Here is a 22,024-nt window from a genome sequence, read left to right as displayed (position 1 = left end):
ACAGCCAAATAACCTCATTTTCGCACAGATGATTTATTTTCCCAACAAGAAAAAGAGAACGAACTGAGAATGAATAGGAATCCACCAAACCAGGCCCTGGGATTTGCGAACGACACGCTTTTCATCCGTTCCCCACCTCTCCCTTCCGTTCGTGAGCCCTGCTACGCCAAACTGCTCTAGGGGGACCCCAGAGCCTGCAACAAGCAACGTGGGGTGGCAGAAGGGAAGGGGGCTTCCAGTCTCAGCAAGGCCACTATCTGGCCCTAGAAAAGCTGTGCCACAGGTCTCAGACTCTGTGTCTGAAAATACCAGCTCTGCCCATGCTGCTAGAACTCATGCCGGAATAAGTACACTGAAAGCCACAAGGCTCCTTAAAAATTCCTTAAACAGATAAGAACGCGGCACCAGTACACAGCAGACACAGGGGCAGTGGACACAAAGGTGAACCCCCCTTTATTTCCAGCTGTTACTCTCACCAGAGACTCCGTCCTTACCTATGGCCAAGATGCCCCCTTTCCTCTCATTGGCATCTGAGCTGGAAACCAGTTCAAAAATGTGATGGTTCAGCTGATCATAGAAGCGAGTAGACTCCTCCTGACTCATCTGCAAAGGAAGGTGTACTCAGAACAGCCTCGGCTGACTCCCTGAAGCTGGGGCAGGGGTAGGGGAGGGGGCGGCTTCCGGGGGGGGGTAAGGACTGAGCAGCGGCCGGCAGGCACAGCTCAACCCAAAGGACAAAGCTGCTGCCCACTTTCACGGTTGTAAACTGTGGCATCTGTTTATGGGACAAACACTTGTCGAGCAGGCGACATCCCGGCGTTCCAAGGATGAACAAGACACCTTCCTGACGTCACATGGGCTGACTCTCTAGAAAGCCCCAGGCTACCAACTCTCTAAACCCATCCCAACCACTGCTATCAGATGGAAGGAACTGAAGGTCTGGAATACAGTAGGATAAACAAAAAAAAAAAAAAAAAAGAAAAGAAACAGCTGACTCCACACTGACTCCTGAATGCCATCACAACACAGAACTGCCATAGAACCGTCCAGGCGCTGCAAAGGAACCTGGGCGTTCTAAGACAGGAGGGATTAGAGGCCTTCATGTTCCAAACCCTCCCTGAGCTGTCAAAGGAGTCTAAACCGCTGCTGGCACATTTGGACCAAACACCCCTGGACGAATCACGGCAGCCCAAACCTCTCGAAGCTCCATGGTCACATAGTGCTGGAGCTCCTTGGCAGCTTTGGCCCTGGTCTCCTCATTCCGGCTCTTCAGGCCACTGGCGAACTGCTGCAGGACGCTCACGTTGCTAGACGTGGTGGTGGCTGCGGTGGCGGCAGCGGGTCCGGTTCCCAGCATCTTGGCCTGAGGTTCTTTGGAGAGAAACTTCCTTGAATGCTCTGCATCACAAACCACGGTGATGAATTTCTTTCTTTATGACCGGGGTTCCTCAGTACAGGTTTCCACCCCTCCCAGGTCAGGAAGGGGATTGTAAAAAGGTTGGAAGACCTCACCGAGGAACGTACAGAAAGCCTTGATTTAGTCAACAGTGACTGGCATTTAAAAGAGGCGGCGTAGGGTGCCCGGGTGGCTCAGTGGGTGAAGCCTCTGCCTTGGGCTCAGGTCATGATCTCAGGGTCCTGGGATCGAGCCCCGCATTGGGCTCTCTGCTTGGCGGGGAGCCTGCTTCCCCCCCTCTCTTTCTGCCTGCCTCTCTACCTACTTGTGATCTCTCTCTTTCTCTCTGTCAAATAAATAAATAAGATCTTAAAAAAACAAAAAACAGGTGGCATAGCAGACAAGGTCAAACGGTGGGCTGTGGAGCCAGACTACCTGGGTTCAAATCCAGTCCAAAATTACAGGGCGCCTGGGAGGCCCAGTCAGTGAAGCATGTGCCTTTGGCTCAGGTCATGATCCCAGGGTCCTGGGATCGAGCCCCCGCATCAGGCTCCTTGCTCAGGGGGGAATCTGCTTCTCCCTCTCCCTTTGCCTGCCCCCCTGCTCCCTCTTGTGCTCTCTCTCTAATAAATAAATAAAACCTAAAAAAATTGTATCAAAATTATATTCTTGAGGAAAATACTTAAAATGTCCCTGTTTCCTCACCTGCAACAGGGGAACATTACCTAACTCATAGCGTTGATGTGAGGGTTAAACGAGTTAATAAATGTTAGCAAGGGCTCGGAACAGTGCCAGGCACACACTGAGTGCTTAGTAATTGTTAGCTATTATTATCACTATGACCACTACCGACACAGCCTAGTGCCAGGCACTAGAGATGGGGAGGTAAAGAGAGAATAAAACAAGCCTAAGACTGTTCCTTTCCTCAAGGCGTTCAATTTAAAGAGGGACAATGATTATCCTATAGCAGCACTGGCCAGCAGAAATACAATACAAGCCACAGGTGTAATTTGACATTCCCTGGTACCCGTATCAAAAAAGGTAAAAAGAAAACAGGAGAGATTAATACATTTTTTTAAACCCAATACATCCAAAGTATCATTTCAACATGTCATCAACATAGAAAGTATTGATACAGTGTCCATTCTCTTTTTGTCCTAAGTCTCCAAAATCCACTGCCCACGTGGCAATCTCCACGCGGACTAGTCACGTTTCAAGCGCTCTAAGCCACCTGCGGCTGGTGGTGATTGTGTTGGACAGGGCGGGTCCATAAAATAGGAGTACTTGGAATTGTAGTACTTGAGCTAAGAGACTGACCAGTTCCTGAGATCACACATTCATTCCTCAATTAGGGACTATCCCTTCCCTCACTGAGCCTACAATCTAGGGGGAAAGTGGCCAACATAGGGCTCAGCCCAGACTGCCATGGGAGTAACATATATACCTATCCTAGGGATGTCCAGATTATATTAGAAAATCAAATTGTCCGAGAGCCTGGGTAGCTCAGTGGGTTAAGCCTCTGCCTTCAGCTCAGGTCATGATCTCAGGGTCCTGGGATCGAGCCCCGCATTGGGCTCTCTTCTCAGCAGGGAGCCTGCTTCCCTCTCTCTCTCTCTCTCTCTGCCTGCTTGTGATCTCTCTCTCTTTCTCTCTCTGACAAATAAATAAATAAATCTTAAAAAAAAATCAAATTGTCAAATTCTTATTTTTGAGAGTATTTGTGAGATGCAGAGGGGAAAAAAAAAAAGACACCAGGTTGTAACTGGTTTTGTAAAGCTATTAAATGCTCCAATGCCAAGAAGAAGACTGCAGAAGGAAACGTCATCCTCCAGGGGAGAGGAAACTGAAGGATCCCTGAGGACAAAACTGACTACGGGGTGTGTGCCCTCCCGCCTGCCACGCCGGGGAAGGAGGCTGGCGAGGAATTCTCTTTCTCAGGAAAGAACTAGAGTATCTTCCTTCACAGGGTCTGCGACCCACAGGCCCATCTGCTCCAGGCACAAATCAGCGAAGGTACTGGAAGTCAGATGTCCCGAGAGTCGTGGTGAGGGCTTGCTCAAGATAAAGTTGGGGTGGCTGAAACTGGGGATGGGGGCGGGGAGGGCAGAGAGGATGAAACCCAAGGATGGAACCCAGCTCAGGTCCGGGGACTGGGTCCTTGAGAGGTCCCCAGGGGGCAGACCGAGGGGCACACCCGACACTGCCCCTCTCTGCGGTCAGTGTGTAGGTGGCTAGGAAGAAGGGGCGACTGCGGGGCATGGAGACCCAAACGCGCCCCGGCAGTACCGGGGCTGATGGGCCGGCCTTCGTGGCGCCAGGGACGCACGGCTGTCTGAAAGGCCTGGGGGTCTCCTGGGGATCCGGGAGACGGTGGGTGCTGCCTCGCCGGGAGGGGGTCAAGGGCTCTGACAGCGCCCAAGCCCGTGGGGCCGGTACGGAGAGGACCCCACGTCCCAGACGGGCGACTTTCCGCTCCCCCCACCCCCACCACGGACCAGGCTGACCCTGGGACTGGACACTCCTCCGCCTTGGAGGGGTCGGTGCCAGGCCCCAGACTCACCGCGCGGCCTCGACTAAGGCCTCAGCTGCCGCCACCAGCGAGGCTATCGCCCCTTCAGGCCCCCGGCCGCACCACCCGCCTTCCCCGCTGTCCTCTAAGCCGGGCGGGAGGGAGGGTGGACCCCCAGCTCAGAGGACCAATCGGCAGGCTTAAGAAGAAGATGGACTGGAAGGCAGACCAATAGAAATGAAGGAGAAGTGAGGCTTCGGGACCCGGCTTCTTTAGGGGGCGGGGACTGTCCAAATAGACAAACCACGCGGCCAGTGGCCAGCGAAAGCAGGCTTACGTCAATGCGGAAGAACCAATGGGTCTTGGGTTGATTTCAATCACTTCCACGCGCACATCCGGTGCATCGCTACTATTAGTCCCCTCTGCATCGACACTGGTGGCATGTAGTCCGCCGTGTGGGTACCGTGGAATGCGACTCAGAGGCTGTGCGTCCTGCTCGCTTTAACCGGAGCGTAGGCGACGTCTGTGCCCTGTGATTACCCGAGCACAGACCTAGAACTTTCCGACTGGTGCTACTCATGTCCCCGTGATTTCTCTTTTGTTAAATGCGGTATGCATCTTAAACCGTTTTTAGTTAGAATTTCCCAGTTTTCCAAAATTACCTAGTTCACAAGATCTTTCGCGGGAGGCCATAACCAAGTTTTAGCTAAATGCCCTTCTCCCAAATAAATGATTTCCAAATAACATCATTTACAATCATCCAGGGACACCTGGCTGGCTCAGTTGGTGGAGCATGGGACTCTCGTTCTCTGGTTCTCAGTTCAAGCCTTGGGCGTAGAGCTAGTAGCTTACTTTAAAAATAAATAAAATGAAATAGAATAAAATAAAAATATTCTTTCAAACAATAGCAAAAATGGAATTTGACCACATCTCTCTCTCTCTCTCTCTTTTTGCCATGGTTATTATAATAACAAATTCCTCAGTGGCTTCCAATAGAGGTCTGATTAAATAAAATATGATGCATTCATATTAAGGAAAACGTATGGAGCCATTAATCATGGTAATGTAGATTAATATTTGCTGAGAAGGAAAAGGGTTCACGATTTGTTAAAAGAAAATACAAGTTATACAACAATATTAGTATAATATACCCCTTTATAAAACTTTTATATATTTCTTAGGTGTCTATAACCACAGGAGGGAATATACAACTAAGACATAATACAATACGGAGAAGGTATACTTTTCCCTTTATATGTTACCATCAAGTACTTGTATAATCCAAAGAAGTATCCGTTGAAGATATGTAAGTTTCCAGAAGTTCTAAAGTGCCAAATTAAAAAGGTTTGGCAGTAGTCTGTGGCTAACAAAATGCTTTGGCAGGGGCACCTGGTTGGCTCAGTCGTTAAGCATTTGCCTTTGGCTCAGGTCATGATCTCTGGGTCCTGGGATCAAGCCCCACACCAGGCTCTCTTCTCAGCAGCAAGCCTGCTTCTCCCTCTCCCACTCCCCTGCCTGTGTTCCCTTTCTCACTGTGTCTCTCTCTGTCAAATAAATAAATAAAATCTTAAAAACAACAACAACAATGCTTTGGCAGATTTTTTTTTTTATTTAATTCAAGGTTACTACTTTAGGTTTAGAATCTTTTTATTGTACTACTTATTCTCTGAAATAATTGTCCCTCTGAATTTCATATTTTCCACTTGTGTTCAGCATCTCTATATTTAATCATCAAACATTTAAAATATATAATGTGTTCACTGTTCAAATCCAAAATAAATAATGTTTATCATGAAAGGTCTCGCTCCACTCCTGGCCTTTCACTATTTTTTTTTTTTTTTTTTTTTTTTTAAAGATTTTATTTATTTATTTGACAGAGAGAGATCATAAGTAGGCAGAGAGGCAGACAGAGAGAGCGAGAGGGAAGCAGGCTCCCTGCTGAGCAGAGAGCCCGATGTGGGACTCGATCCCAGGACCCTGAGATCATGACCTGAGCTGAAGGCAGCAGCTTAAACCACTGAGCCACCCAGGCGCCCCCTTTCACTATTTTCTTAGTTCTTACATATCCCTAGAGTTTTCTATGTAAATATAAGCAAGTATAAATGCATATTCTTATTTTCCTTTCATTACTACCTACACTGTTTTGGACTTTAAAAAATTTTAGTAGCTCTTGGGGCGCCTGGGCAGCTCGGTTCGTTGAGCGTCCTACTCTTAATTTGTGCTCAGGTCATGGTCTTGGGGTCTTGGCATCATGGGATCAAGCTGTGAGCAAGGCTCAGTGCTCAGCATGGAGTCTGCTTGTCCCTCTCCTTCTACTCCTCCCTCCCTACATTCTCTCTCTCTAAAATGAATAAATAAATAACATCTTTAAAAAAATTTTAGTAGATCTTGGAGGTCTTTCTTAATATATAGAAAGCTAGCTTCTTCTTTTGTTATTGTTATAACTGCATAGAATCCCATCACATGGATGTACCATAATTTATTTTTCCAGTCCTCTGTTAATGGACACGTGTGTTGATTCCAAATTCTTGCTGTCATTAATGATGGAGTGATGAATGTCTTTGTACATATGTAATTTTTTTTCCCCTGGCAGCTACACCAAATAAACACTCAGAAATGGAATTACAGGGTCAGGATAAATGCATGTGTAGTTGATGGAGAACATCAACTTGATCTCTATAAAGGAGATACTAATTTTCATTTCCACAGGCAATATATAATATTTTTATCACCCTGAGACATAAGACCCTGTTTTCTTTCCTTTTTTTTTTTTTAAAGATTTTATTTATTTATTTGACAGACAGAGATCACAAGCAGGCAGAGAGGCAGGCAGAAAGAGAGGAAGAGAAGCAGGCTCCCCGCTGAGCAGAGAGCCCGATGAGGGGCTTGATGCCAGGACCCTGGGATCATGACCTGAGCCAAATGCAGAGGCTTTAACCCACTGAGCCACCCAGGCGACCCTCTTTTTAAAAAAATTTTATTTATTTATTTGATGGGGGGTGCACGAGTAAGGGGAGTGGCAGGCAGAGAGAAGGGGAGAAGCAGGCTTCCTGTGGAGCAGGGAGCCCAATGCTGGGCTCAATTCCAAGACCCTGGGATCATGACCTGAGCTGACAGCAGACACTTACCTGACTGAGCCACCCTGTTGCCCCAGGCCCCGTTTTCTAATTAATGATCAAAGATGTTTTTATAGCAATAGTAATCAATGCATTTATAGGTCTCTTTTCAGTTTACAAAGAACTTTCTTATGTTAAATAATAGAGAATATTTATTGAGCACTTACAATATCAGGCATTTTGGTGGATATTATCATGTAGCAGTTAAAAGCAAATTCGAGTGTAACTGAAGCTGAAACTTTGCTCCAACACTTAATAGCTATACAACCAGGTCTTAATCTCTTTGTACCTATTTCTTTATCGTAAAACTGAAGGGATTATAACGTCCTTACCTCTACAGGCAGTGTTGTGGGGTTAAATGCTAATACACATTAAGGACCTAAAACACTCTATGACACGTGTGAACGGTGGATAAATGCTATCACTTATGCCGGAACACTTCTGTGAGACAGGTTGTAGTGTTTCCACTTCGTACTTGAGTTAAACAGACATAGAGAGGGATTGAATCATAGAATTGATGAGTGATGGAGCCAGGATTTCGAAATATCTGCTTCTTCCTTTTGTCCAGTTTGACAACATAGAACACTTGGGTCTGGCCAGCTCGCAAGAATGTGCTGGGTGGTAGAAAAATTAGTCAACAAGGGAGGGGACATGTATGTAGGTACAGGGCTGGCTTCATGGCTGTGTGAGGCTGTATTGCTCTGTCTTAAAATTCTTAATGACTTCTAAACAAGGGGCTGCACGTTTTTATTTTGCACTGGGCACCAAAATTATGTAGTCTGTCCCAGGTACATATATGTGTATTGTAACTTTCACCATGTGAATGAGGTATAGCATATCACTTATAAATAATAATAAAATGCACATGCTTTTTATTGCAAAGTCCATACGGCAAATTGATTCTAACAGTACGCTTTTGGGAGGGGGCGGAGATTGCATAGCCTCTCTAGGCTGCAACTGACCGATGTAGTTCTGATATGGATGTTGGTTGATATTTTCTTTCATATCTGCTGCTATTCACAACGTGGGGCTGCAGAGCTGACACACTTTTAAGTTTAATCCGCATTGTTAACTTATCCCTGTCATTTCTTAAGTCCAGATGATCAACAAAACAATTAACAAGCATCTGCTGATCTGTGTGGTATAAATACTCCCACTGTGGCAGATTTCAAGCTACCAACGGATGTCACTGAAGGGAAAGCTGGTAAGAGATGAGCATATCATATTTTCACAGACATTAACAATCTGAAGCACATAAATGGTAAAATGGAGTGAAATAATTAGGAAGTAATGAATTTTGTTGCCTTTGTTTGTAATATAATTTATCTCATAAATTTGTATAATTTAATTTTTAATAATGGCTGTGCTTAATGACCAGCTCAGAAAATTCCTAAAAATTTAACACTTGGCTCCCTCCAGCCGAAACAAGCTACAGATATGGACCATAAGCTTCCAGAAGGCAGGCAATGAAGACACAGAGCTGGCCACGTGGTAGAGTGGGAAGGAGGGCTGTGAGTAGGTGAGTAGTAACCTGGACTGTGGATAAAGACGTAGGCAGGCCAATATAGGGCAAATGGTAATTGCACCATAAAAAAGGGGGATTGTTGCTGTTGTGATTATTACTACAGCTAATAACTTCTTGGACTTCATTTTCTATTCCAGAGCTTCGTTTTCCATTTAAAAAGTGGGAGGTAATCATACCTTTCTTATCGTCCTCAATGTGTTCCCTGATTTGTGTCCATTTTTTCACTGCTGCGTACGACATAGTAAGTGCTCAGTAAATGCTTGTTGAATGAAAAAATGAATCCTATTTCGTTGAGTGGAAGCTCTAGGTCAGTCGTAATCGGGTCATCCTTGGGGATATACTAAGTGATGCTGCGGGTCTGGGGGCAGCTGCCGGGCTCGGATCCTCGGTGAGCGAAGGGCTGGATAGCGGGGTTTCCACCAGCCCCGCCCCCCGCCCCCAAGCCCGCCCCCAAGCCCCAGGCCCCGCCCCCGCCTCGGCCGGGCCCGCGCGTCGGCCCCTGTTTCCGGGCGGGCCTCCGGAGGCGGGCGCACAAGATGGCGGCCCCAGTACTTTGGGGCGAATGGCAGCAGCTCGTCCTCGGGCTCTAGCCCGGCCCTTAGTGAGGTGGAAAGACAGGCTTCGCCCGGGTGACAGGAGGACTGGGCGGTGCCGCCGGGCCTCGTGGGCTGCCAGGTCCGCCCGGTGCTACCCCGGGGGCCCGCCGCCTCCCCAGCCCAACCCCGGGGCGGAACCGAAGGAAGGTCAGGTCTGGCCGTCCCGCCCCGCGCCCCGTGGCTCTTCGTGGGTGTTCACTATTAACTTTGACTTCAGCCACGTGTAGCTTCCATGGCGGCCTCACAGGTCCCAGGGGAGATTAACATACAGGCGGGAGAGACGGCCAAGCCCGGGGACAGGGACCTGCTGGGGAACGACTGTCCGGAGCAGGACAGGCTTCCCCAACGCTCGTGGAGGCAGAAGTGCGCTTCCTACGTGTTGGCCCTGCGGCCCTGGAGCTTCAGTGCTTCGCTCACGCCGGTGGCCCTGGGCAGCGCCCTAGCCTACAGATCCCAGGGCGTCCTGGATCCCAGGCTGCTGGTGGGTTGTGCCGTGGCTGTGCTGGCCGTGCACGGGGCTGGCAATCTGGTCAACACTTACTATGACTTTTCCAAGGGCATTGACCACAAAAAGAGTGATGACAGGACCCTGGTGGACCGAATCTTGGAGCCCCAGGATGTCGTCCGGTTTGGAGTCTTCCTCTACACTTTGGGCTGTGTCTGTGCCGCTTGTCTCTACTACCTGTCTCCTCTGAAACTGGAGCACTTGGCTCTCATCTACTTTGGAGGCCTGTCGGGCTCCTTTCTCTACACAGGAGGTAAGAGTTGGCCTGTTTCCTGGCTGCACGTACGAGAAACTACTCCTCTTCGCAGAGGAGTTAGAGGGCTGGAGAAGAGGTGTCACAGGTTCTTTTTTGAGTTGGGCCATTTATGTGAAATCTACAACGTGTGGGCCATGTGGAGTTTTGGAGAACCCTAGTGAGTTGAGAAGATCCTGGCTTGGTTTATGGATGTTAGTCCATATATGGGAATCACATATAGGAATTTTTCCATCTAGTTTCTTTCTTTTTTTTTTTTTTTTTGGTCGTATCCTATAACAGCACCGTTTCAAATTCCAGTGGAATTACATTGGAAGAGCTCAACACCATACAGCTAATTGCTTTCAGCAAGTTTGCTGTGTGACTGCTTGCAACAGCTTATTTTTTTTTAATATTTTATTTATTTATCTGACAGAGATCACAAGTAGGCAGAGAGAGAGGGGGGAGCAGGCTCCCTGCTGAGCAGAGAGCCCGATGCGGGGCTCAATCCCATGACCCTGGGATCATGACCTGAGCCGAAGGCAGAGGCTTTAACCCCCTGAGCCACCGAGGCGCCCCGCAACAGCTTATTAAGGTAGTGATGGACAGGTGGTCAAGTCCTGCTTTTTGAGCCCCTGTTAGATGCCAGGCACTGTTCTGTGTGAACCCAGCAGTCACAGATCCTGAGCAGTGGTTCTTGGGGAAGTTATTTTATAGATCTTGAGGAGAGATAGAAAGTAAAACTAGTAAATTCTACTCAGGGTCACCAACGTCCTGATTTGCTCAGGACTTAAGATGGTTCCCAGGACGCTGGACTTTAGGTGTGGAAATCAGGAGAGTTCCTGCTAAGCCCAGATGAATTGGAACCCTGATGATAGTACATAAAAACATGATTAGTGCTTATAAGGAAAAAAATAGAAGAGCAAAGGGACGCCTGGGTGGCTCAGTCGGTTAAGCGGCTACCTTTGGCTCGGGTCATGATCCCGGAGTCCTGGGATCATGTCCAGCATTGGGCTCCTTGCTCTTCAGGAAGCCTGTTTCTCTCTCTGCCTGCCACTCTGCCTACTTGTGCGCTCTCTCGCTCTCTCTGTCTGACAAATAAATAAAATCTTAAAATAAATGAAATAAATAGAGCAAGGAAGGAGGACATAGCTGTTTGAAGCAGTTTGATCAAGGTAGGCCTCCTCAAAAAGGTAATATGAGCAAAGATAAAAGGAAGTCGGCTAAGCATGTATGTAGAGGAAGGGTGTTGGAAATCTCAGAGTTGTAGTTGCCAAAGGTCTTAAGGCAGGAGTGTTCCTCAAAAATTTGAGGAACAGCATGAGTCCATTGTGTGAGTAAGAGAGTAAATGCAAGGAGGTCAAGCAAGGAAAGTGTGTGGGGGAAGGGCAGAGAAGCACAAAGATTATGTGGGCCTTAAGGTTTTCAGAGAATCAGTCTGGCTGCGGTATTAAGAATGGATAAAGGAGGGTGGGCAAGGACAGAAGCAGGAAGACGAGGAGGCTGCTGAACAATCCAGGCAAGAGAAGTTTGATGGCTTGCATCAGAGTGGTGGTGGTAGAGAAGAGAAGAGGTTGTCAGATTCTGAATATATATGTATATTTTTTAAAGATTTTATTTATTTGACAGAGATCACAAGTAGACAGAGAGGCAGGCAGAGAGAGAGGAGGAAGCAGGCTCTCCGAGGAGCAGAGAGCCCAATGCGGGGCTCGATTCCAGGACCCTGGGATCATGACCTGAGCCGAAGGCAGAGCCTTTAACCCACTGAGCTACCCAGGCGCTCCCTGCATATATTTTTTTTTTTTTTAAAGATTTTATTTATTCATTTGACAGACAGAGATCACAAGTAGGCAGAGAGGCAGGCAGAGAGAGAGAGGAGGAAGCAGGCTGTCCGCAGAGCAGAGAGCCCGATGCGGGGCTCGATCCCAGAACCCCGGGATCACGACCCGAGCCGAAGGCAGAGGCTTCAACCCACTGAGCCACCCAGGCGCCCCCCCTGCATATATTTTGAAGGCAAACACAGTTTGTTGCCAGCCACGCTGCCCTCCTGGCTGTTTCTGGTACAGTCAGGGCATGCTGCTGCCCCAGGTCCTTTGTAGATGCTTTTCTTTGGCTTGGAAAGCGCTTCATCCTTCTATCTGCCTGATTCACTTTCTAACCTCCTCCACCGGTTTGCTCACTTGCCAGCTGTTTTGTGAGGCCTTGCTTTCTACCCTATTTAAAATCACAAAACAATAAAGGTTTTTTGCAGCAGCTGAAAATAAAAGTGCGTGGGTGCGCACACACACCCCCCCCCCACACACACACACTGAGTTTTCCCCCACAATACCTTCCCTATTGCTCTTCTCTGTTTTATTTTCCTTCATAGCACAGACGACTTCTAATGCACTATCTAAAGTACTGACTTTGTTAATTGTTTTCCCGCTTAGACTAGAAGTTCCCTGGGATTAGGGATTTGGGTCTCCGTTCTTTGCCACAGCCAGGGTGCCCAGAACACTGCCTGGCATGTGGTTACTACTTAATATTCATTGAACGAACGGGGAGACACTGAAACACATCAAGCAGAGTCATGGCATAATCTGATTTATGGGTTCAACATTGACCTTTATTGATACAATTGGCTACGGCGAAATGCACAGATCTGAAGTGTTAGGGTTTGATCGATTTCAGCAGAGGCACACAGTCGCACCTTGTCCTGATACCGAACATTTCCATCACCCTCAAAACCTTCCTTCCCCGTCAATTCGCACTCTCCCCGCCCCCATCCGGAGGCCACCCCTGTTTGGTTTCTTTCACAGGGATTGTTTTGTCTGGTCTGGAACGTTATGTAAATGGAATCGTTCACATGAATTCTTGTGCCTGGTTTCTTCGCTCCGCATGGTAGTTTGGGATCTCATCGTGTTGTGACGGGCGACAGTAGTTCCTTTTTATTGCTGAGTAGGATCCATTGTGCGGACAGAACCACAATTTATTTGTCCTTTCTCCTGTCCAGCGACATTTGGGTTGTTTCCGTATTTTGGCTATCATGCCTGAGCACTCCCAGCAAAGTCTTTCTGTGGGTATTTGTTCTCATCATTCGGGGGCGAGTGCCTGGGAGTGGAAGCACTGGGTCAGAGGGTAGATGAATGTTTCAACTTGATGGGAAGCTGCCAGCGTGTTTTCTGAAGTGGTTGTACTAGTTCTGTGTTCCCACCAGCAACGTGTAAGAGTTCCAGGCACTCCGTGGCCTTGCCAGCATTCTGATTTATGTTTTAATGGATTCATGCTGGCCGCTGTGCGGAGAACTCGCCCAGGCCTTCACTGTGTGGGCTCATTCGGAAAGTGGTGTTGGGAGGGGTGGGAATGCCCGAAAGGAGAGGTGGGCCACATTTTGAAGCAGGTGGAGCCTGTGAGCCCTGGGCCATACTCCGGAAGCAGCTTTCCTCCCTGAAGGCTCTATCATTTTCTCCTGTCAGACAACCTCCAGGAGGTTACCAGACCTTTCTCAGCCCTGGAGGGGGCTTGTGGTTGGTTTCTGTGCAGGATCTGTTCAGGGTGGGGGTGTGTTCTTGCTTTGCTCACATCATTTTTTTGCCGGGTGATCTATGAGATCCAGCCAGATGGGTAATCTAGCCAGATGTCAAGGCAAGAGCGCTCTTGTGTTCTCTTCCGTAGCGACAGCTCTAGTGTCTGCTGGGAGAGCTCGGAATGTCAGCAAAAGACGAACGGGCAGCTGGAGGAGAAACCTGCCGGGTCCCCACTGGGAGTATCCCTGCCCGGCACCTTCCCTGGGCAGGGGTTGTTCCCTCAGTGTGTGAGGTACCGCAGGAGACATCGATTTGCTAATTTAGAGCGGGAGCCAGGGTTCTGCTGGAGACAGCTTCCTCCTGGAGGGCGTGTCCTCAGACAACCAAATCATTTGTCACTGCGCTGCTTGGGGAGTGCAGAAGGACTTCGCTGAGTGTTGGTGGCTTCGGGGGGCCGTGGCTGTGACCCTTCCCTGGGGACGCTTCATTCTAAAGAACCAGGGGTGCGCACTTGAGCACCAAAGTGCCCCGACTAAACGGGGGTGTCGGCTGATGCTCTGCTGGTAGTCGTCGTGCGGTATATGAACGTGCCAGGCGTTGCGTGTCACTTATCTTTCAATAAAGCTGGAAAAGAAACAACAGCCCGGAACCCCAGCTACTCGTGTGAAGGGAATCTTGAGCCGAATCCCGTTCTCTGGCTGCCCTCACTTTTGATCCTCTGCAGACCATGTTCCCTTACCATTCTAGGCGGGTTCAAGTGCAGTTGGTGACCCAGCGCTTTTCTTTATCCCCTCATCCTGAGGCCACGAGTTGGAAGCTCGGTTAGACCCGGAGGTTTCCCAGACTTCTGTAGCGGTCTCTGCCGGGCTTACCTCTCAGCCGCCCCGTGCCGCCTCACTCTGGGTGAGACGTTCTTCTTCACCTGGGCCCCAGACTCCGGGCGCTTGTTACTGCAGCTCTGTGTTTGGTTCAGCCTTGGTGCCATGCCCTGGGGAGCGAGCTGTGAACAAACCCGAGCCAAGGCCCTGCCCTCTGGAACTTAGGGTTTGAGGGAAGGATGGAGACAGAGCAATTAGCAGTGTGATGAATTTTACAAAGCTGGAAATCTGGGTCCGCTGGGAGCAGGTGTATTGCAAGGGACTGGATGTGGCTCAGGGGATGAGGGAAGGCTGCCTGGAGGAATGGGCTTTAACGGCTTGAAAGGTGAGTAGGAGCCAGGCAGAGGTGGGGTGGGGTGTCCAAAGGCCCCAAGGAACCGACAGAAATATGAGTGGGGGACAGGGGAGCTCAAGGTGAGGCCGGAGGGAGGCAGGGCAGCCCCAGAGGTGAGCTGCTGAAAGATCCGAGGACGACCTGTGCTGAGGGTTTTCAGGTGTATGTTGGGGGAGGGGCACGGACCGATGAGTGTTTCCAAAGGCCCCCTCTGGCTGCCCGTGGAGATCGGGGGATGGCCAGGGAGGGGAGATCCTGAGAGTGGGTCTCGCAGTGTTCCCCGTATAGGGTGACCAGGACTCAGAATTCAGGGATGGAGTGAGATCTGATGGAGTGTGGCATCTTTGGAGAGAACTGGGCAGGTCGGAATGAAGTGGTTTAGATGGGATTTGAGGTGGGTTGGAGTTTGGGGTGATTTAGTTGTAATTCAAGGGAACCAGAGGGGGGAAGCCGCGCTGTAACTTCGTCGTCTGAGCTGTGACTCATCACGTGAGTAGAAGTTTCTTTATGCGGAGTTTGGGTGCCCTGAAGTTTTGCCGAGCAGGGCTTTCCAAACCAGAGCCCCGCAGAGGTTGTGGAAGAAGGAGGCAGCAAAGTAAGAGACTGGGATGGGTATCCTGTGAGGGACTGACGGACAGAAGCCATGTCGTGCAGGGGTTGGTGAAGGGAAGAAGCCAAAGACCCAGATTGCAAGGCCTCTCAGAGCCTTCACGGGCTCTCTGGTTAGATCCCGTGTGCAGTGGGAGCCCACCGCTCTTTGTTGCAGGGCTTTGCTGGCGACAGTAGGGAGGAAAACTTGACTCTGAAGCCTGAGTGGGTGCTGACAGACGAGTGTTCTCTGTCCCTCTGTGTCATCGGAGACAAAACCAGAAGGCAGGGAGCTCCCTGACTGGCCCTTCTTACCATCCGAGAACTCACCGCTCCCAGCCAATGAACAGCCCCTCGGTTTCCAGCCCTCGATCTCATACCAGGTCTCTGGGTTTTCTGGCCGTAGGAATCGGATTCAAGTACGTGGCTCTGGGAGACCTCATCATCCTCATCACTTTTGGCCCGCTGGCTGTGATGTTCGCCTACGCCGTCCAGGTGGGGTCCCTGGCGGTCTTCCCACTGGTCTACGCCATCCCTCTCGCCCTCAGCACCGAGGCCATTCTCCATTCCAACAACACCAGGGACATGGAATCGGACAGGGAGGCGGGCATCGTCACACTGGCCATCCTCATCGGCCCCACCCTCTCCTACATGCTCTACAACACGCTGCTCTTCCTGCCCTACCTGATCTTCAGCATCCTGGCCACACACTGCAGCATCAGCCTGGCCCTCCCCCTCCTCACCATCCCCATGGCCTTCTCCCTGGAGAGACAGTTCCGAAGCCAGACTTTCAACAAACTGCCCCAGAGGACTGCCAAACTCAACCTCCTGCTGGGGCTCTTCTATGTCTTCGGCATCATTCTGGCCCCCGTGGGCAGTCTGCCCAAACTGTAAGGGGACCCGGCGCTCCCCCCCCCCCCGCCCCGTCTCGGAATGTTTCTGTGGGAGGCAGAGAATCTGAAGAGGGCGGGTGGTTTGCAGCGAGGGGCCCGAGGTTGCCTTCTGAACTCCCACCTTTTTTATTATTATCTTTCTAAAGTAAGGTTTTGGTTTTGTGTCACTCTGTTTTATGGTGAGTCTGGAAATCACTAGTGTGAGAAGGTGAACAGGGTGTGTGGTCCTTGTTTTATTGATGATTTCCACTAGGGGGTGCTGTTAGGTCACTTTAAAGCAGATGAAAAGGCCCCGAGACTGTGCAGGAGCTGCTGGCGTGGCCTCTGGTCCTGAAGAGCCAGAGTCACTGAGGCTCCTGCTCGCCCCACCACCCGCCAAAGTGTCGTCCTGGTTGCTCGGTCTCCCAGGATGCGCCCGCAATCGGTGCCAGGGCCTGGTGACCCGGGGTGCATCTGTGTCTTACCTTGAATGCTTGGGGCCTGAAATACACTGCTTCAGAGACAAAGTCCCTCGTTAACAGCCTACCTGTTAAAAAAAAAAAAAAGCTCTGGCTTTTTGCCTCATTGTGATTCAGACCCTTTGGCCCTTCATCTCTCCCTTCCCTTATGGGCCAGCGGAGAAGTTGCAGATCAGCCTGCGGCCAGCCAGTCAGGACCCTGGGGGCAGCTGAGAAAGTCGCTCCGCTTTTGGATAGAAACTGGTAGGGCTGCTGTTTTCCCTTTGTAGAATCTACTGGAATGACAGGAAGGACTCCAGCCCTTTCAGTAACTCTGAAGCGCCGTGAACTCCTAGGGATCATGGACTCCTTAAAGCCCCCAGGGGTGGCTTCTCCCCCGACCCATCGCCTTGCCTCCCGCTCCCCTGTGCCCACGCTCCGTTTCTGTCTGGTTCCCATTTGTACATCTCCCAGCCACAGAGCCTCACTATTTGGGTAGCAGCATAGCAGCTGAGTTGGGGACAGTTGTCATTTTCCACCGAGCCACAGGCTGAGCAGACCAGGGATGTCGCTCATCCCTGAATGAATAAGCCGATAGACACAGTCTTGACCCTGTTCAGCCAGATGGCAGGCCCTGCCAGGGAGGGCACTGTGTCTCGCTCATTGAAGACAGATGTGCAGTGCTGACCCCGTTTCTCCCAAAGGCTTCCGTTGCCTTGTGCAAAGAAAGAATGGGGGAATTCCAGTGCTGATAGAGCGGTTTCTCACTTCACTGCCCGCAAAGTACACTTTCTGGGCGAGAGTGGCTCAGTTGCGTTTGGTCCAAGACTGAGATAGACTGAGCCCATCAGCATTATACTTCTCGGTTGTGATAATGGCCTTTCTGATTGGCATCTCATGGTCTCGGCCACCACAAAAGACAAGAACTGGTTCTTACCCATTCAAATCAGGCTAATTATTATATGGCTCCTGGAGTTAGAATTGGTCAGTTTCCTTGGAAAAAACATATTTGGAAATTGCAGGCCTTCCTCCAAAGTTAAGGGTGTTTTGTCTGCAGAGCTCCAGAATCCTCAAATGGTGGTCAGAGCCCAGTAACAAGAGTAGGAAGGATGGCCCTCCTCTCCAGCCATTCTTCCCAGCACCATTTTTCTTTCACACTGGGCCCATGGCATTGTGCTCACAGGGGTCCTGCCTTCAAAGCCAGGCTCTTGTGGCCCTTGTCAAGAGCAGGCCATTCTCACACAAGTCTCCCTCCTGCGACTCTAGGACCCGAGTTCCCTGCATCCCCAGACCAGGCCCTCCTTGGAAGCACTCACATCGGGAGGTGTCGGTGAGCCTCTGCACTGTGTTGTAGTACAGATTTTAATGCATATTTTTATATATAAATATTTCTAAAAGGCCCAATTTAGTGCCAGATTTTATATGCAGGCCACCATAGTTTGTATCGTATCTCCTGATTCAACAAAGGTCTTCTTTAGACTTGTGAATAAAAACTGTTTATCAGTCGTCTTTGCTTTCTTCCTCCTCCTTGTCTTACTGTGCACTTGGACTCGTCAATCTCAGACCAGCGCAGGAATGCTGGGACATTCAGTGGGGGGAGGGGTGTGGCATGTGCCTTTATTTCTGAGTCAGATTTTTTCTGCTGTCCCGTGGGGTGGCTGCAAAGTCAAGCTCGGTCACTTGTTGGGCCCACTCCCTTCCCTCTGGGATCACCAGGACTCCTGGGTCTCCGGGGGGCAGGAGCCAGGCCTTGGCTCTCTCACTATCTGTGAGGTTGCTTCCCTTCTGCTTTATGCTATGGTTCGGCCCTGGAACCCATCCTTATTTCTTGGATATTGCTCTAGAAGGGTTCAAGTGCCCCTGACAGCAGGTCCTCCTTGCCGAAGAGTACCGTGGGCCTGGAGGGTGCTCCTTCCTGCCACCCAATCCCCATTTTGGCCTAATCTCGGGAAAGCACCTGTTCCCTCCATGATCTACCTCGTTCACCTTCCATATTCAAAGCATCACCCTGCTTCCCACCCCTCGTAGGACCTTTGCACAAAGTCCACTGGGGTGGGGTGGGGTGAGGGGGCTCGATGTGGGCCTCTTCTCGGGGAGGAGGAGCAACAAAAGATATCACATGCTGTTAACTCCTCTGTTAACCCTGTATCCAGACAAGCACACCGAAGTCTGAGCCTGTTATCTGGCCCAAAGGCCCATGTGAGTCAGTAACGAGTTCTGACTTCCATGAAGGTTAGTGTGATCCGAGGCCAAGTTAACAGGCAACCCGTGTCCGGAGCAAGGAATGTGCGGATCCTGTCCATCCCTGTTTGTCGGATCACACCTGGGAGGCCCGGTCCCTTTCTGAGCGCCTTTCCTTTCTGAGTTTCTGGGATTTTTCTCGATAGTCAGTGTGGGGATGGGTCAAACACGTGCCGTGGATTTGGTGTATTTGGATAGCAGCAAGGCCTTTGACAATATGACATGAAAGAAGAAATGGACGAAAATGCAGTCAGAGGAACTTTATATCTGTGCCCGCACGTGTGCATGTGCCCGTGCCCATGTGTATGTGTTTTCACGGTGGTCACAGCTGCAGCAAAGGCTTTACATCTCCAAGGGTGGGAAGTGCGTTTTGAAGTTGTGCTTCACAGACCGGATCTTGTCAAGAAAGTAGTAGGCACACTGGTGAGGGCACTTAAAACCATGTCGGTGTGGCAAGGAGACTCAGGAGAGGGCTCTTCTGGGGGGAAAGGTGTGTGTGTGTGTTTGACTTCAAAGGGCAAACCTAGGACCAATGCGTAAAAGTTATATGGCTCCAAGTCTAAGCTCTCAGCTCAAGAAGAACTTTCTGGCCACTAGAGGAATTGGCAAGTGAGATGTTGGAAACCGCAGTGGCAGTGAGTTCCCTGTGACAAGAGGCATTCAAGTGAAAGGAGAGCTTGTCAGAAACACCGAAGCAAAGAGCCGGATGTCAGAGAGGGGAGGACACGAAGACCTGAGGGGTCTCCCAATCCTGTGATACAGCTGTCCTGTTTTACTGGGATAGTCTCTCAAACCTGCCCCTGGGGGTCAGGAGGACAGAGGACAAGAACTATGTCACCATTTCCTCTCTCTGATGTCAGATTGTTGCCTGTGCTTATTTTAACAGGCACAGCTGTGATTAATGTTCCTTTTTTAGAGACGTATACACACATGCGTGGGCGTGCACGGGGACACACACACACACACAGTTGATTTTGCCCTTGAAATGAGGTGGATGACAGCTCCTTTCCTCCGAGCCCCGCAGACCACGCTGCTGCTAATGGATGGTCAGTCTCCCGAATTATGGGCTCCCGACGGTGCAGGCTGGTGTGAAAGCAGTGCCTCTGGCACGGACCTGGCCCTCGGGTCTCAGGCAGCTGATATTTGTGATGTCCCTTCCTTCAGACCGCTGCAGCCCTCCCACGGCGAGTCACCGAGCCAGGGTGCCAAATGGCCGTGTAAACCAAGTCAGGTCCCCTGCCTGCAGCGGTGACAAGGGCTGAGCCCCGGCTCTTCGGGAGTGCCTGAAGATGGTGGGGGAAAGGTGATCATGGCAAGGCACGGAACCCTTTGGTGCCCCTGACCCGCTGGACCCCCCGAGGGCTCCGGGAGGGTCTTGAGAAGGGCAGCGAAGGTCTTGATCCCATGCTCTCAACTGGGATTCGGGCGTCAAGGGAAATTGGTCTGGGGCTGTACTGTGTTGCTAGTACATCCTGGGGGACAGCCCCCACCCCGGCACTCCGGCCGTATCCCTCCCTGCTCCCCCTAGCCTGCCTTGGCAGCGCCCGCGTTAGGGTCACAGTGGGTTTCACAGGGAAGGCGTGGGCATGGTGTGTGTGTGTGTGTTCCCTATCAGTCCACGTGACTGCCATCGGTCTCCCCCAGTAGGTGGCAGGACTGGAGCGCAAGGATCGTCTTATCTTACTTAGGTCCTAAGTCAGCCCGAGCACAGTGCCTGGGCCCACCGGGCAGGTGCTCAGGCACCGGTCATCTCCTGACTGAGGTCCTTGCCAGCGGCTAGACTTTCCCGGGCTGCCCGATGGGTGAGAGTGTGCACTGCTGTCTCGCCTGCAGACCCTGAGCCGTGGGAACGGGTGTGTTCCCCTCGGGGTAGGGAGGAGTGGAAGGGAACTAGGGCAGTAACTCGGAAGTTCTTTTAAGATCCAGCTGTGTTCTGTACATGGAAGCCTCTACATAAAGGTTTGCTAAACGACTGCGTGAGTGATAGTAAGAAAGCTATCACTGTGTGTTAGGCATTGTTCTAAAGTGAAAAGACATTCTTTTCCTACCCCATGAGTGGGGTATTAAGGTCTCTTTTGCAGAAGAGAGGAAACCGAGGCTCAGGGAGTTTATTAAATTTTCCAGGTCATCCAGTTCATAAGTGATGGAGGCACAATGCAAACCCGGCCCGTTGTCCATGTCCTGTGTGCCCCACGGCATTTGGTACACTGGGGACTCAATCAGTTGGTCTGCTCTTAACGTTGGGGGTAGTTGAGGGAGCGAACATAAGGCTGATGGGGTGCCCAAGAAGGAGGCTTCGGAAGCAATCAAGAGAGGGACCAGCATTCACGATTTCCCTGACCGCCCCCCCACCCACCCAGTGCTCGTAGGCAGAGGTTCCTGGAGGTGCTCCCAAGAGCGTGTGAGTGATGGGACCAGCTGCAGGCCCACAGAGGTGGCCCAGGGCCCAGGGAGGCGGTTCCCAGCATGGAGGGATAACCACCTCTTGGCAGCGGGGGCCCAGCTAGGCACGCAGAGAGCCTGTGGCTGGCAGAAGCGAGAACCAGTTGGAGGAAGAGGAGACGCCATGGACTGGGTTCTGCCCTCAGCCTCTGCGCTGGTCCGCTGCCCTCTGGGCTTCAAACTGAGCCCCTTCCTGTGTCCCCACCCTCCGTCCCTGCCCAGGCCCGCTGCCCTGCCCCTCCAGCACCTCCAGGGGGCTGGCTCTGCGGGGACAGTAATGAAGCAGCTTGCCTCATCTGCTCTGGTCAGTCTCTCTTCCCCAGATCGTGGAGAGCGGCCGTTGCCCACCCATAGTGACACGGGAAGGTCCATTTGGGTTACATTTCTACTCCTGCGCCCACTGGCCCACATTCATTTTCTCTGTTTCTCGCAGTCCCCACCCAGCCACTGACTCAGAGTGCCCACTCAGGAAGGTGGGTGACTCTGCTTCCTGAGAATGTGGCTGGCTGCCCGGCGAAGGGGGTGGGGGTGACTGAGAGAGCCTCTCCCCACCTTCAGGGCGGGGCGGCCCCTGGAGCCGATAGTTACACATTGTTCGGGACACAGAAGACTCAGTGAGACGAGGCTGATTGCGCGTCACTGAGAGAAGAAACACAGCAACCACGGTTTCCTGCTGTCCTGCGTGTAGAGAAGGGGACACCAGTGGAGCTAATCAGCAAGGCTTCCAGGCAGGCTTCCCGGAAGAGGTGATGATGAGTTTGATCAAGGCTTCTAGGAAGAGATGGCCATCAGGGTGATAATTTCCCTGGAAGCAGAGGTGCTGGCG

General features: G+C 50.9%; 2 protein-coding genes across 2 annotated transcripts in view; one reads left to right on the top strand and one right to left on the bottom strand.

Moving 5' to 3' along the window:
• The window catches only part of MTOR (mechanistic target of rapamycin kinase), a 122,295-nt gene extending 118,236 nt beyond the window's left edge, over positions 1-4,059 (bottom strand). Inside the window, exons 1-3 of the mRNA XM_046001148.1 lie at positions 3,957-4,059; positions 1,196-1,371; positions 495-603 (exon numbers count right to left, since the gene is read on the bottom strand). Coding sequence (XP_045857104.1) covers positions 495-603; positions 1,196-1,357 — 271 coding nt within the window. The 5' untranslated portion in view covers positions 1,358-1,371; positions 3,957-4,059. The remainder of the gene's footprint in view (positions 1-494; positions 604-1,195; positions 1,372-3,956) is intronic.
• Positions 4,060-9,148: 5,089 nt separating this feature from the next.
• On the top strand, positions 9,149-18,001 carry UBIAD1 (UbiA prenyltransferase domain containing 1). The gene is made up of 2 exons (XM_046028033.1): positions 9,149-9,900; positions 15,592-18,001. Exons 1-2 carry the CDS (start codon positions 9,375-9,377, stop codon positions 16,077-16,079), a joined length of 1,014 nt encoding a protein of 337 aa, XP_045883989.1. The 5' UTR covers positions 9,149-9,374; the 3' UTR covers positions 16,080-18,001.
• The last annotated feature ends 4,023 nt before the right edge of the window (positions 18,002-22,024 follow it).

This window comes from Meles meles, chromosome 1, assembly GCF_922984935.1.
Source record: "Meles meles chromosome 1, mMelMel3.1 paternal haplotype, whole genome shotgun sequence".
Taxonomy (NCBI): domain Eukaryota; kingdom Metazoa; phylum Chordata; class Mammalia; order Carnivora; family Mustelidae; genus Meles; species Meles meles.
Note: the sequence above shows the minus strand (reverse complement) of the source record. Positions and strands in the feature narration are given on the sequence as shown.